Genomic DNA, 14,429 nt, shown 5'->3' with positions numbered 1-14,429 from the left:
TGCGGGGGCCACGAGGTCCTTGTCGGCCACGGTAGGAGTGGGAAGAAAAAAAATAAAGAGAAAATAAAATACAAATAAAAATATGAAAATATTATTAAAAATTATCCTCGTCAATTTCGGCCGGCAAAGTAGACCGAACTAGCATAATTGCAAAAATTTTAGGACTAAATTGATAAAAAAAAAATTACGACTAAATTAACATAATTGTAATAGGTTTAGGATTTTTTTGGTAATTACCCCCATCTTACACACCATGACATGCATTGAACCATGTAAAGGACCAATTTGTTGGGCAATATTTGCCTAAGTGAAAGGATTAATCCTTTATGGAGGCTTGTGAAACCTCCTATAAGCTTCATAAACCGGTTAAATTTAGGTTTTTGACACAGCTCAAGCATTTGGCTTTTGCAAGTGGCCTTTACTCATAGTAGTTTGCACACGATTAATGAGATTTCAATAAGTAATTGATAATTCATAAATTAAAATCCCCTCAATGTCCCAACTAATTGCATCAACCACAGGAGAGTTGAGTTGGATTATTATGTGCTAGTTTATGTTTGTTCTACATTTATGTTGGAACCATTTCTATGTATGAACACTTTGTTAGTAATATGATTAGGGATAATTATAAAAAAAAATATAAACTTATTATATGGATGCCAATTCCATTGAAAATTTTTCATTTTAGTTAATTTTAATCATGAACTTTTTGACGATTTGTCAATATAACCCGTTTAGCCAAAATTGATCGGAAATCGGCGATGTGAACACCAACCGGTCGCTAAACCTCGGCGACCAGCTATAAGTGAGGGCTGATGAAGCCAACCTCACTAGTGGCTAGATGACCTCGTTAGATCCGACGAGTGTCCGGCAAGGGTGATCCTCCACCGGCCCTTGGCAAGGTCGTCCTCTCCCAACAATAGAGAGGTCGGTCTTGCCGGGCGACCTCGCCTTGTAACGATGAGATTCTTCTCCGGCCGGTTGCCACACTAGCCAGAGAAAGAGGGGAAAAAAATAAAGATATTAAAATATCATTATAAATGTCATGTTAGCATCGATAGCACCACATCAGCGATTTTCGATTAAAATTGATCGAAAAGAATGAATTAGTATAAATACAAAACGTTTAGAATTGAATTGTCAAAAAAAATTTTAGTACTCAATGAGCATAATCATAATATGTTTAGGCGTTTTTTTTTTTTGGTGGCAATTCTTCCCAATCCCACTCGACACCAAGGAAAAGTGAAAATCTGTGAGCCTTCGAAGGCGACAAAATCTAAACCTATCCGCGGATATCCAAGTTTCCACACATTCGTCGACACCTACCTAAGGATGGGTCCCCCCATCGAGGGTTTCTCTTTCTCCTTCTGTTGCCACCGCACGCGTCAAGACGCTCTGCAATTAATGTCCAAAGCAAGTGGCGGCACTAAAGGCTGAACCTTTGATTGAAACCGGGTTGATGAGACCATAGACTCCATCTTGGCCTCAGCTTAGCCTTATAAATCTCGCTCTCTCCTTCTTCCTCATCCACAACCAAAGCCAGAGCCTCCCCAATTGAAAGAGAAACAAGAAACCACTGTTTTCTCCTCTACTTCAAAACCCGAGAGGTTGAAAGGAGAGAATGGCGAATTCGAGGATTGCGAGGTTCGTCATGGAGGCTGCGCCCCCGCAGTTTGTGAGCGTCATGAGACACAGGACGTCGCAGATGCTGGATACCATCAGCGAGGAGGAGAGAGATGTTGGTCCGAGTGGCCCTCGCCGCTCGCCTCCGAAAAGCCTGGCCTCTGCTTGCATGCCTTCTTCGTCTCTGACTGCTCGTGCTTCGGGTACCGCGTCCTTCGGAACTGCCACAGCTAATTCGGGCAACTTTTTCCGCGGGGTAGATAGATCTTTGTCCATGTTTGAAAGCTAGATATATTCTCAAGAGATATGGGTTCTTGTCATGATGAAGAACGAGGACATTCCCTTGTTGAAAAGGTCATAAGGGTTGAAACCCTTGAGGCTGTATTCGGTATAGTAGTAAATTAAGTGGTAATAACTCTATATATTGAAGTTCCCTTTTGTACAATGGAGATTTCCGAGCTGATAATAATAGTAGCGGTTTCTGATGTTTCCTTGCATCAATGACTCGGCGCATTTTCATCTTGTCTATTCTAACTTTAACGAGATAGAATTCAATCGACCATCATAACTACTTCACAACCACGATCTTAAGGTAAAGAACAAGTACCCTTTTTTTGGCTAGGAAATGTGGAAGAACGGGATCGACAAAGTCCTATTTGTTCGTGAATACACGAATTGAGCTATGATAGTATAAGATGAGATCAAAAAATCCTTCAGTCTCCGGATAAATCGTATCAAGTGAGCGCACTCAATTAGGATAGTATTGAAGAAAGAGTAAAAAGTTCAACTATAAAGCTGAAAAAGGCAAGTATAAGAAAACTTAAATGTAAGAATTGCAGCAGCCCACACGGCAAAGACGGCCAGCAGCAGCGACTGCCATTTTCGAAGGTGACCAATGCAGTAGTGGTCACCTCTGTCTTGTTCGTTCGATCCTCAGAGAGAGAGAGAGAGAGAGATGGATGACTGAGACTAGAAAGGATGGCGAGCATGGCTATGGTGGTCCGTTGGAGAGTGCAACCACCATGGACGGCCGCCTGGGAAGTGCAACCATAGTGGGTGGTCGCCTGAGAACGCAACCCTTGCGGTAGTTGCGCAGATTTGAGGCCATGAGAAACACAAAGAAGACTCGGGCAACCACCGAGCAATGACGATATCTCGGTGTTCACTCAGCAGCGCCACCATTGACGTCCAAACTCAATATTATATATCGGATTTTGCGTTGCATCAAGTGTCAGATCAGATAGTAATTATTGTAATCGAAATTAGATCCGGTTCGAGCACAGCCTAAAGTATCCCTAGTACTTGTGTCACAGATGTAGATAAATAAACACATGGAAAAAGATAGATAAACAAACAGACACTGTGTCGAAGTTCTTACAGAACACAACAATTTTTGGCTCACGAGCTTAGAGAGCTCAAGTTTCAAAAGAGCCATAAGAGTTTTACCACAGAACAGAACACAGGTTAGTTTATAGGCAGTAACAGCTTGCATTGATACTTGGCAAAATTATTGTATTTTTGCCACCAACTCTTTAATCGTTGATTTCTACTTAAACTTATGCAGACTGCAGCAAGATATGATTTCACGAGATTAATTTAGTCTCTCAACGTTCTGCCGTATGTTAACATGTGATGCAAGAGCATTGGGCTCTATCGATCAACTCGAAAGCTTAATTTAGACCTTATCGATTAATCCAGCTCAATCCTCACGTTCGGAAGCAAAATGTCAATTTGGCTACATTCTCCTTGATGGAAGCAAGTTTGAAGATGCCGATTCTCATTGTGAGAATAGTTGTTGATTTCAGGGTTTGCGATCACCTTGATATCGAATTACAGGTTTATTGCAGACTCCAAGGCTACTAACCTAGCAACTGGAGGCTTCCTGGTCGATTTGCTGTTGGTTGATCTTCGTCTATTGGTTTGCCCAGGCTGGTGAATGAACTTAAAGTCTAAGTTTAATTACTATATAGCTGCTCAAATATTTTAAGTCCCAAGTGTGTTGTAAGTTTCAAACGTCAAAATTTCGTCAATCCCAATCTCTATCCTTAGCTGGTAGCGCATCCTCTAGGCCTTGATGATGATCGTAATTTATCCTTCATCTATCCTATAGCATTCTATTATCGCTCAAAACACATTTGCCTCCCCGCACCCGCAACATCATGGTTGTGCAATTTATTTCTTACTAGTCCATGTTATGGTCGGGAAAGACGCCCTTGTGAATGAACTAAACCCTATACGGTTTGTAACTCGTATCCTGTTCTGCAGAGAGTTATTCGGCTGAATCAGCAGATTATGCTTAATTTTCCCTCCAATGTTCGGTTGAACCATTTGTTGAGGCTTGAGAGTACTGATAAAAAGATTGAGGCCATAGAGAAGAGCATGTGGATTTGTACGAGAGATCAATTCAGCTTGCCGGTTGAGAGTAGTCGGTGAACATAGGCTATGAATTCTCTCATTCACTTGCATAACACTACATCCCTAAGGGTACTATATACATCTCTATGCATAAACGGTAATCTGCATGTATTTGGGGAGCATCCTAAAGGTAACCAAGGTATATAGGATAAGCATCCTAAAGAATATATTTACATTCCTAACGAGCAAAAGAGTTCAATTTGTTAAATGGTATATGACTAAATTGGCATTGTTTAAAATTTAGGACTAAATTGCCCATCGTACAATGGATTTAGGACTTTTTGGACTATTTTCCCTGAAACTATGAGAGAACGAAATTTTGTAATTTCCCTCTAAAGGCTAAGTGAAGGAATTAATCTACTTTGGAGGCTTATGAAACATCTTATAAGCTCCACAAATTGGTTAAGTCTAGGTTTCGGCACGGTTCAAGCGTTTGGTCTCTGCAATTGGCCTTCATCCAGAGTAGTTTGCATCTAAGTAAAACCGACACCGACACGCGACACGCCGACCCATCATTTCTCATAAAATAGAGAATCCCGACATGTTGAAACATGTTGTATATTAAATGCATATCTTTATATATACATGATAAATTGCCATGTATATATAGCGGTGAGTTTCTTCTTTTCCTTCTTTCGGGGATTCACGATTAGTTTTTTTTTTTTTAATGGCAAGGTATATTAATTTTGGGGTGCATTAATTTACTAAAAATGCTTAAAATTGACTCCATTTGAACTGGCATGTTGGGATGCTAAACTCACGTGTCGCTGGTTTGTCTGGAGCGCCGACCATGTATTTGTCGCATGTCAGAGAGTATTGGAGTATCAGACACAACACACATGACACGTAGACCCCGAAGAGTGTCGGTGATTCCTAAGTTTGCATGCACTTGATGAGATTTTAATGAGTAATTTATACCCCCAACGTCCCAACCAATTGCATCAACCGTTGGGGATTGAGTTGGATTGCTATATACTTGTTTATGGTTGTTCTACATTCATGTTGTGACCATTTCTGCGTATAAACACTTTGTTAGTGATGTGATTAAAGATAATGATCGAAAAAGTCCTAAACATATTATATAGATGCTAGTTCAATTCTAAATTTTTAATTTTGGCTAATTTAATCCTAAACTTCTTTACGATTTGTTAATATAACCCTTCCGTCTAGTTTTGGTCAAAAATTATTGACATGAACGTCGGCGGTCCTACATGGTATGGCTAACAAGTGGCGCTGACATTGACGATTTTGGAAAATTTTACGAAAATTCTATTGAATATTTTACTTTTCCTTTTTCTTTCATATTTATTTTATTCTTTTGTTTCCTTCTCCTTCGCTTATCATAGGGTCTCATTGATGGCCGACAAACCACAAGCGAGGGCTTTTTAAAAGATTATAAAAACAATTCACACTAGCGTTGGCTTTGCCACAAAGAAAGGAAGGCATTTGCCTTAGCGATTTTTGGCATATAAAAAAATAAAAAAGTAAAAAAATTTATCGAAAATTAAGAAAAAGTGAAAAAAAATGCAAAAAAAGTATCCACGTCGGTGTTGGCCGGTGCTATGCCTGATTTTTCATGTTCACATTAACACTTATTAGCCAAAATTGACCGAAAAAACTATATTTATAAATCTTCAAAAGATTTAGGGTTAAATTGGCGTAATTGAAAAGTTTAGGACCTAATTAGTATCCACATAATAGTTTTAGGTTTGATATTTTTCCCTATGTGATTGTGTACATGAAGTTGGTCTAATTGGTTTTGAATTGATAAGATTATTTTCAACCGATAATAGGAATAAGTATAGGCAACATGACACAAAAAGTGCCAAATCTTGTGCCAAAACTTTTCGTCACTTCACTTAAGTGCCAAATCGGATAAAAAAAATGATCATTTAAATGCTAAATCGAAGAAATTTTGGCCAAACAGATGACCTTCACCCTCAAAGCCCCTTCTCTGTCTCTAGCAGCTTGCATTCGATACCATATTCCTTATGTCACTTTATTTTCTTAAATAAATTTATAGTTGGAGAAAGGAGATTGGTGTAAGGGAGACCGAGTAATTGGGAATAAGTTCTTCCAACTGCAGAGTTTGCCTATAAAAACGATGTGAATCGTCCTATGTTAAGTAAGGGGAAAGTCGCTAGTGTTGGAAAGGAATTTATAATTATGTTTTTAATATGACGTGGCATATTTTTTTAAAAAAAATTCAATCCACAAGGACTTCTAAACATAAAAAAAGCCAAAAATTTTAAAAATAAATTAAAGATAAAAAGCTAAAATTTAGGGGGGGTGAGCAATTGGAAAGCCCTCCCCATTGCAGCCTCACCATTGTCGGCAAGGGTGGGGGATGGACAACGAGGATCGCCAACCCCAACCAGTGGCCGGCGACCCTTGCCTATTGCAGGCAAGGGCCCGCAAGCCCTTGTCTAGATCTGCGTGAGGGTCGCCGACCCTTGGCAAATTTGGGCGAGAGTCGACATCCCTCACTCAATGGGCTGCTAGCGGCGACCCTTGCCCGGGTCTAGCTGAGAGCCCGTGACCCTTGCCCGATCTAATTACGTTTGTATTTTTAATATAACCAAGTTTGTATTTTTTTTTTTAATGCCTTTCTAAACTTTTAGTTATTTTATTGGTGCATGGACCTCCGGAGAGCCACGTCAACTTCAGGTATTAATAAAAAAAATGTTGCATCGTATTTTCGATTAAACAGGTTAGAGTCGGCACTAAAGCGATCGTTTTTAAAAAAAAGTTGGCATTTAAGTACGAAAAAAATTTTTGACATTAAAGTGAGTGCCGTACATAAATTTTGACATTTTTGATGTTTTTTTGCAAAAAAGCAGAATAAAAAATTGTATAATCGCTTCCATTAAACATGTCTTTCACATTATTATTTGGACCTCACGAGTTTAGATAACTTTGAAGCGTGTCGATAGAAATTCAGGTCGTGACACAACCGGAGCTAGATGGTTCTACAGGCCTTTGCCTTATCTGACACGTGTGGTAATTGGCTGCTCTAGGAGTCAATCGCATGCCATGCGACACCCAGGAAAAGTGAAAATCTGTAAGCCTTCGACGGCGACAAAATCTAAATCTGCCCGAGGACATCCAATTTTCCACACATGGGTCGACACGTACCCAAGAATGGGTCACCGCCATCGAGGGTTTCTCTCTCTTTTTGTTGCCCTTGCACGCATCAAAGCAATTGACGTCCAAAGCAAGAGGCGGCACTAGAGGTTGAAGCTTCGATTGAAACCGGGTCGATGAGACCATTGACTCCATCTTAGCCGAAGCCTAGCCTCAGCTTAGCCTTATAAATCTCGGTCTCTTCTTATTCCTCATCCACAGCCAATTCAGAGAGAAAACAAGAAACCCTTGTTTTCTCTTTCTCTTGGTTCTTCATTCTCTAGGCCTCCATTTCAAACCCGAGAGGTTGAAAGGAGAGAATGGCAAATTCGAGGATTGCGAGGTTCGTCATGGAGGCCGTGCCCTCACAGTTTGTGAGTGTCATGAGACACAGGATGTCGCACATGATGGATACCATCAGCGAGAAGGAGACGGATGTCGGTCCGAGCGGGCCTCACACATCGCCTCAGAAAAGCCCGGCCTCTTGCTTGCCATCGTCTCCATGAGCTTGTGCTTCGGCTATCGCGTCCTTCGGGACCACCACGGCTATTTCAGGCAACTTTTTCCGTGGGGTAGACAGATCTTTGTCCATGCTTGAAAGCTAGGTTTGGGTACTTGTGACACTGCTAATGAAGAACGAAGACATGGCCCAAGATGATACGGGTTGAAAGCCTTGAGGCTGCATTAGGAATAGTAGTACATTAAGTGGTAATAACTCTACATGTAGAAGTTGCCTTTTGTACAAGTATGGAGATTTCCGGGCTAATAATGATAATAGCGGTTTCTGATGTTCTCTTGCACCAAAGACTACGTATTTTCATCTTCTTCTATTCTACTTTAAGGAGATAAAATTCGGTTCATCATCATAACTACTTTGCTACAAAGATCTTCAGCTAAAGAACAAGTACCATTTTTCGGCTCGAAAAAGTAAAAGAACAAGATCGACAAAGTCCTGCTTGTCCTTGAATACAAGAATTGAGCTATAACAGGATAATACGAGATACCAAAATCCTTCAGTCAGGGGATGAATCTCATCAAGCGGTCCCTTGGAGAGTGCAACCACCACGGATGGCCGCTTGGGGAGTGCAACCTTAGCTGGTGGTAGCCTGAGAAAGGCGACCCTTGCGTCATGTGTCACTGACTGACACTTTCCCTGTCACGGAATGGTCCGTACGGCGCCTAGCGAGTCGTTCACACCAAGTCACCATTGTTTCTCGTATTGTCCCATAGAACACTTAGGCGAATAACTTTCTCTTGTTGGATTATACCACGCTCAGCTTAGCTCGAGCATTCGTTATATCGAGTGAGAGCAGATTACTTTAAGCACCACAACTTGTTTCGGCCTGCCATGGCCTTATCGGGAGAGCGACATCGGTTCCCGACTAGTTTGTACACAATAGGCCAACCTCGCCTTCAAAGCTCCTAAGATAATATTCTTTATATCCTAAAACCCAGTTGCATCTTCTCCTTTGCACCGCTTACTCACCATGATGACACCAATAAGCTCCATTTCAAAGTTATATGAGTGTGGGAGAACCCAGGGACACGAGTCTTCTGGTTTGCTGCATCATACATTTGTACGGATGGAGTCACAGAACAACCGATCCGTGTCACATGCATGCTAGACACTCTTGCCCAGCTTATGGACAGTGAGGTCTCAGCGTCGTGTTAAGAAGAATATGCGTATTAAGGTGTCTTTGGGATTGTTCCGAGGGCCTGCTGTCGTGTTGAGACGTTTCTGGGTTTGCTCGGGATTGTTTATTGGGTACTAAGGAGTTGCTATCCAGCAAGCTTCAAGGGCTGGACACAAGCCATGAGGTCTTATTAGGCCATTTCAGGAGTTCCGGGCGGCCCCAGGGTGGTCCCATAACATTATTGTCGTTATCTCTAAGTCGGGCTAGCATGTTTAACTCATATCATAGGTAAATTTGCATTATCGTTGTTGGTTTGTGACTCCTTTGGCGTATTTAATTTAATACTAGTGTAAGGCTTGAAAGACCTAGTTTGTCATTTTTTGTGATCGAAAAAATTAGTTTAGGGTAAATTTGTCACATGTGTACTTATTTAAAGTTTTTCGTGGTATTAACCATGTGAATTTCCACATGGACTTACCACGTCACCATGTGTCATTCACGTCAACAAATTTAACGGTAAAGTTGATTGAAGGTAACAGAGGGCAAATTTATCACACGTGCACCAGTTTGCGATTTTTATTGATAAAAAAATTAGTTTGGGGTAAATTTGTGATAAGTGTACTGATTTAAGATTTTTTGTGGTATTAACCCCTAAAATTAAAATGAAATTCTAATGTTGTAGTCATATATCAATTTTAGCTCAACGTTCAAATTTGAACAAGCAGCCACCATGACAATGTAACTATGATTGGGACAAGGACATAATAAGTATCATGAATTTTGTATATCATTTATATGGAGAAAAATTACCAAAAAAGCCATAGACTTATTGTATGGATGCCATTTCAGTCATAAACTTTTTAATTTGATGAATTTAATCCTTAAACCTTTTGACGATTTTTCAATATAGTTCTTCCAACTAATGTTGGCCGACAAGCGCTAACTCGAACACTGTTCGTCCTACGTGGTAGGGCCATTTCTAATGTGGACAATTTTTGCCATTTGTTTTTATAGAAAAATATTCTGAAATTTTATTTTAATTTATTTTTTCTTTTCCTTTTCCTTTTCTCCCTCTCCCTCTCTTCCCACATGACTAAATTTAGCCGAGTCAATATCTGGCATGTCGATGAAAATAAAATAATGACACGATGCGGATAGACATCATCTTAGTTAGGGAAAATCAATTGCAATAAAACCGATCGCGCGAAGAAAACCCTTTCCAAAACCTATGCTATAGATGCCCCTTCCTTGAAAAGTTTGGCCACACTTAGCCCTATAAATATCTCATAGTGAGCAATTCCATCTCCTCACCTTTTTCAACGTGCGATCCTTCTCCGATAGATCAGGAAATAAAACTTGAAATTTTGATCATGATGGCCAATGATATCCAAATCAATGCACTTTCTTTTATAACTTTCCCCTTTTGCAATCGAATAGAAAGCTGTTGCTAACTGTCAATGGCTATGTATTCGATCCAAATCTTCAAATTGCTGCATCAGTTTCTCTCTACGCCAGTGAATTCTTCTTCTCACATCACCTAAGTTTGTACTGATGTCATCCATTCGCGCACGCTACGAGCACGCATGAACGAACAGAGACTCGCAAGCGAAGGCGAGCAAGCCATGGAAAATGCGGATCACTGTTCTGTCGGAGAGCATCAGAGAGAGCCAACAAGAAGGTTAGAGGCGGCTCATGTCTCTCGTAAACTAATCTTCGTTAGGGTTTGTATCACCATGCCCGTACGGTCTATAATTTGGGAACATCCTAGAGAGATGGGCATGCCCGTGTTTCGATTATTGTCAATGATCGTCGCACCTGATGAGCGATTCCGGGCACTCAAAGAGCTCTGAGTGCTTGATGTGCTTGGACCGAAATTAATGTATGTACATGTATAATTGCAAGTTGCCCTTTTTTCTTTAGGGTCTTATCTTGAGCGTGCAGGAGAGGGCTGTCCAAGTACTACAATGGAAAATCCAGGGCATTTTGGGACCTAGCAGTCGTGAAGACCGTTCAGGAGCTTGCTAAGGAAACGAAGAAGATGGCCGACGAGGAGGAGATTTCAGACCGCCCCAAAGGATCGTACAGCGTCTCGAGACTTTAGTCGATTTTAGAAAATCATGATTTGTTTCCGATTAGGGAATGATAGTACCAACGTATTTGATAGATGTACATTGGTGATGCTGTATGAAGTGGAAGAATCAAGGTACTGGGAAGTGACCCCCATCCTCGGTTTCAAAAGATTGAAATCGAGAATGGAGTTGCATCACTTTAGTATAATAATATACATTGGTTTAGTGGCTATGCTGTTGTTTCTTGAAAAAAATAATAATATACCAAAAAAATCTGAAACCCATTTTAATTGTGTCGATTCAGAACTAAACCTTTCGATTGTACCAATTTAGTCATAAACATTTTCACAATTTGTTAATTGCGTCCTTTTTGTCAATTTTGATCGGAAATTACCGACTTGAACACCAATCGTGACATGGTCGGTGCTGACGTGGACAATTCTCACAATTATCTTTTAAAAAACTTGAATTTTTTGTTATGTTTTGTTTTCTTTTTCCTTCTATTTTTGCCGGTGACCCTCATGGGCCCAAATGAAAGGAAAAAAGAAAGAAAGAAAGAAAGAATAAAGAAATTAAAGAAAAGAAAAGACAAAAACAAAAAAAAATTCAAAAAAATTCAAAAAAATTCAAAAAAATTCAAAAAAATAAATAATTTTTATTAAAAGATATCTACATTAGTGCCGACTCTGCCAGGTAGGATGATTGTCGTCCAAGTCAGCAATTTCCAGTCAAAATAGGCCGGGTGGACTCAATTGGCAAAATATGAAATAGTTTAGGACTAAATTGACATAATTAAAATGTTTAGGACCGAATTAGCATAGGTGTAATAGGTGCGGAAATTTTTTGATAATTGTCCCGTTGTTTCTTCGCGCTGAAGATTATTGTTCAATTCTCGATGGGGCCAAAGTATTTTTCTTTTTCTAAAAAAGACTTCAAAATCGGTTCAACAAAGCGGCGGTTCTGACCTTAGACTCGGGAAGCCAAACCGGTCCTAAGCTGCGTTTACGTCGATAGAACCAAGAGCCAAATCAGTAGTCCTGGATTGAACCAAACCCTGTTCGTTCTCTTGATGGTCCTTTTAATTTAGTTTTTGTGCTTAAGCAATATCTCTTTCCTTTTTCAGAATACTTGCCAATAAGAATTTCATTCAGGCATTTATAGCATTATCCAGGCATCATTCAACTTGAAATCTAAGGTGCAACAATGTGCGATAATGGCTTCAGAACACAACCCCAGTTGGAAATGAGCACTATGCAGTTTGATTCAGTTCCGGTGCCAAAACGATTTGAACTGTATTTATAACAATTGAAAAAAGTAGTGAACCAAATCAAATCCTAATATAATTTGAAATGGAATAGCTTAGGAATAGTAGTGATTTCATTAATAGTTTCAATCACGTACTCACAACAATCATGGAATCACGAATTACGATAATCTTAAAACTATTCCGACAGCAGGGTTAATTTGATTTGTGAATGTCAAATCCTGTTGATGACCGAAAATTGACTATCAACTTGCTTGGCTTGTCACACGTTAGCAACTTTACCAACTATTTTAAAAAAAAAAAGTAGCATTATTTGACTCTTATAAATTACCAATTATTCCAAAGACTGACAGGTAGTTGTTTTCGTAGGTTCCAATGCGGTTTATTTCTTCTTCTACGAAATTACCAATATTTATTTGAATTATGTACCGACATTTATTTAACTTTTCTTACATATTGTCATAATAATGTATCAAAATTTAGCTGAGCCATTTTACAACGGGTTGAACATACCAAATAAGAGTTCTTAATTTTGTTAGTAACCTCATATGTTGGTAGATTATTGTAAGAATTGGTAATTGAAGAACAATCGAATAAATATTGGTATTTGACTCAAATAAAATTAACGCTTTCATAGAAAAACCGGTAACTTAGACTCCGAAAATTAATATTGATGATTTATTAGAATGATTGATAATATAAAAAAAGAGTTGATAATATTTTATGATAGATGGTAACTTTAAGTTTCCCCAAAAAAATGTTGATAAGAGTTATTTGAAAAACGTTTTGTTAAAACAATTGGTACTTTGGAAACAATCAAATAAAAGATGGTAAGTTGGTGACTTTAACACATTGAAAAACTATGCAAATAAATGTTCGTAAACTAAGGGAACAATCAATAATTTCGAAAAATCAACTGTGTTAAATGACAATTTAAGTTTTCCAAATAAACATTGACAAATTATTGGAATAGTTGGTGACTTTGAAAAGAGTTTGTAATATCGTATAGCCATTAGTAACTTCAATCTATGAGGTATTATCTAAAATTGACTTTTGAATGTTTAATATGGTTTTGTTAATGCAACTAAAAAACGCTCCAAAATAGACTTTTTATTACTAACTTCTCATTTCCTCTCACACTACCTCAAATTCTTTGTAAATTAACGGATAATCTCTCTAGCACGACACCATAGATTTCTGATGAAAGACCGCTGATTTGTCTTTTTCCAATGCTATTGTCAAGTCTTTTTGTCAAGTGTCTATTATATTGTCAACTTGAAGTTCTTGATCTCGTCCATGATTATTTCTTTTCTTGGTCATTTTATTTTCAGAAAAACGCCATTGTAGATTCATGACAATATCGACTTTGATGGAGACAACCTTTCTTTAATCAAGTACGAAGATAAGTCGGTTTTTCAACAAGGTTAAGATTTCTCTATCTTTTCGTGATACCCAGCACATAGTACCCTTTGAAGGAGCCCTATGCATGATTACTTTACCATTTTTTAAAGATGCTAATCCTAGAGTCCATGGAAAAAAGGCATATGACAAATGTTGGGAAAACTACAAAATAATAATAATTATAAACCTATTGTAATTGTATCAATTCAGTCATAATTATTTTTTTGTCAATTAAATCCTAAACCTTTTGTAATTGTTCCAATCCATTTGGCCGATTAGCGTTGATGTGGCGATGCCGGCACCGATTTGGCAAATTTTTAATAATATTATTTGAGTTTTTTAATTATTTTTATTTTTTAAAAAAATTTAAAAAAACTCTCTTTTTTTTACCCCTCTAAAATTTAGTTTTCAATACCAGGTTGCAGAAAAACTTAATAAGCTACTATTACAGTGAAGGTTGTTAGTCGCCAACATGGATACCAAATTGCGTCAACGTACCTAGACATCCGTTAACGGTCATATCTTATTGGCAAATTTACTTTTTCATCCCTATAAGTTCCTTATAGAATATTTTTCACTTCACTGGTGAGTTACTATTTACAACGTTGAGATTGAATTACGATTATTTGACTGTCCTTAATTTACTGTGAGATTAACAGTCCATTCAGGGCCACATTACAAATAATTAGAAATTGTTGTGGGGTCCATTGTTTTAGGCCCACAACATGCTATTACTCTCATAGTCACTTAAAGACTGCTATGATTGCAAAGTCTTTCCTATAACAAAAGCTAAAGATGCTGCCACTTGCAAGGGGCTAAAACTCATATTGCCCTGCATTTGTGTGCCCTCAATATGGAGCTCTTTCAAAGATTTTAGCCTATGGATCTCATTTGACAAGT

General features: G+C 38.6%; 1 protein-coding gene across 1 annotated transcript; it reads left to right on the top strand.

Moving 5' to 3' along the window:
* The first annotated feature begins 1,580 nt into the window (after positions 1–1,580).
* LOC115757293 lies at positions 1,581–2,106 on the top strand. The gene has a single exon (XM_030697474.2). It carries the CDS (start codon positions 1,622–1,624, stop codon positions 1,910–1,912), a length of 291 nt encoding a protein of 96 aa, XP_030553334.1. The 5' UTR covers positions 1,581–1,621; the 3' UTR covers positions 1,913–2,106.
* The last annotated feature ends 12,323 nt before the right edge of the window (positions 2,107–14,429 follow it).

Source organism: Rhodamnia argentea, chromosome 9 (assembly GCF_020921035.1).
Source record: "Rhodamnia argentea isolate NSW1041297 chromosome 9, ASM2092103v1, whole genome shotgun sequence".
In the NCBI taxonomy this organism is placed as follows: domain Eukaryota; kingdom Viridiplantae; phylum Streptophyta; class Magnoliopsida; order Myrtales; family Myrtaceae; genus Rhodamnia; species Rhodamnia argentea.
This window is presented reverse-complemented; position numbering and strand designations above follow the sequence as displayed.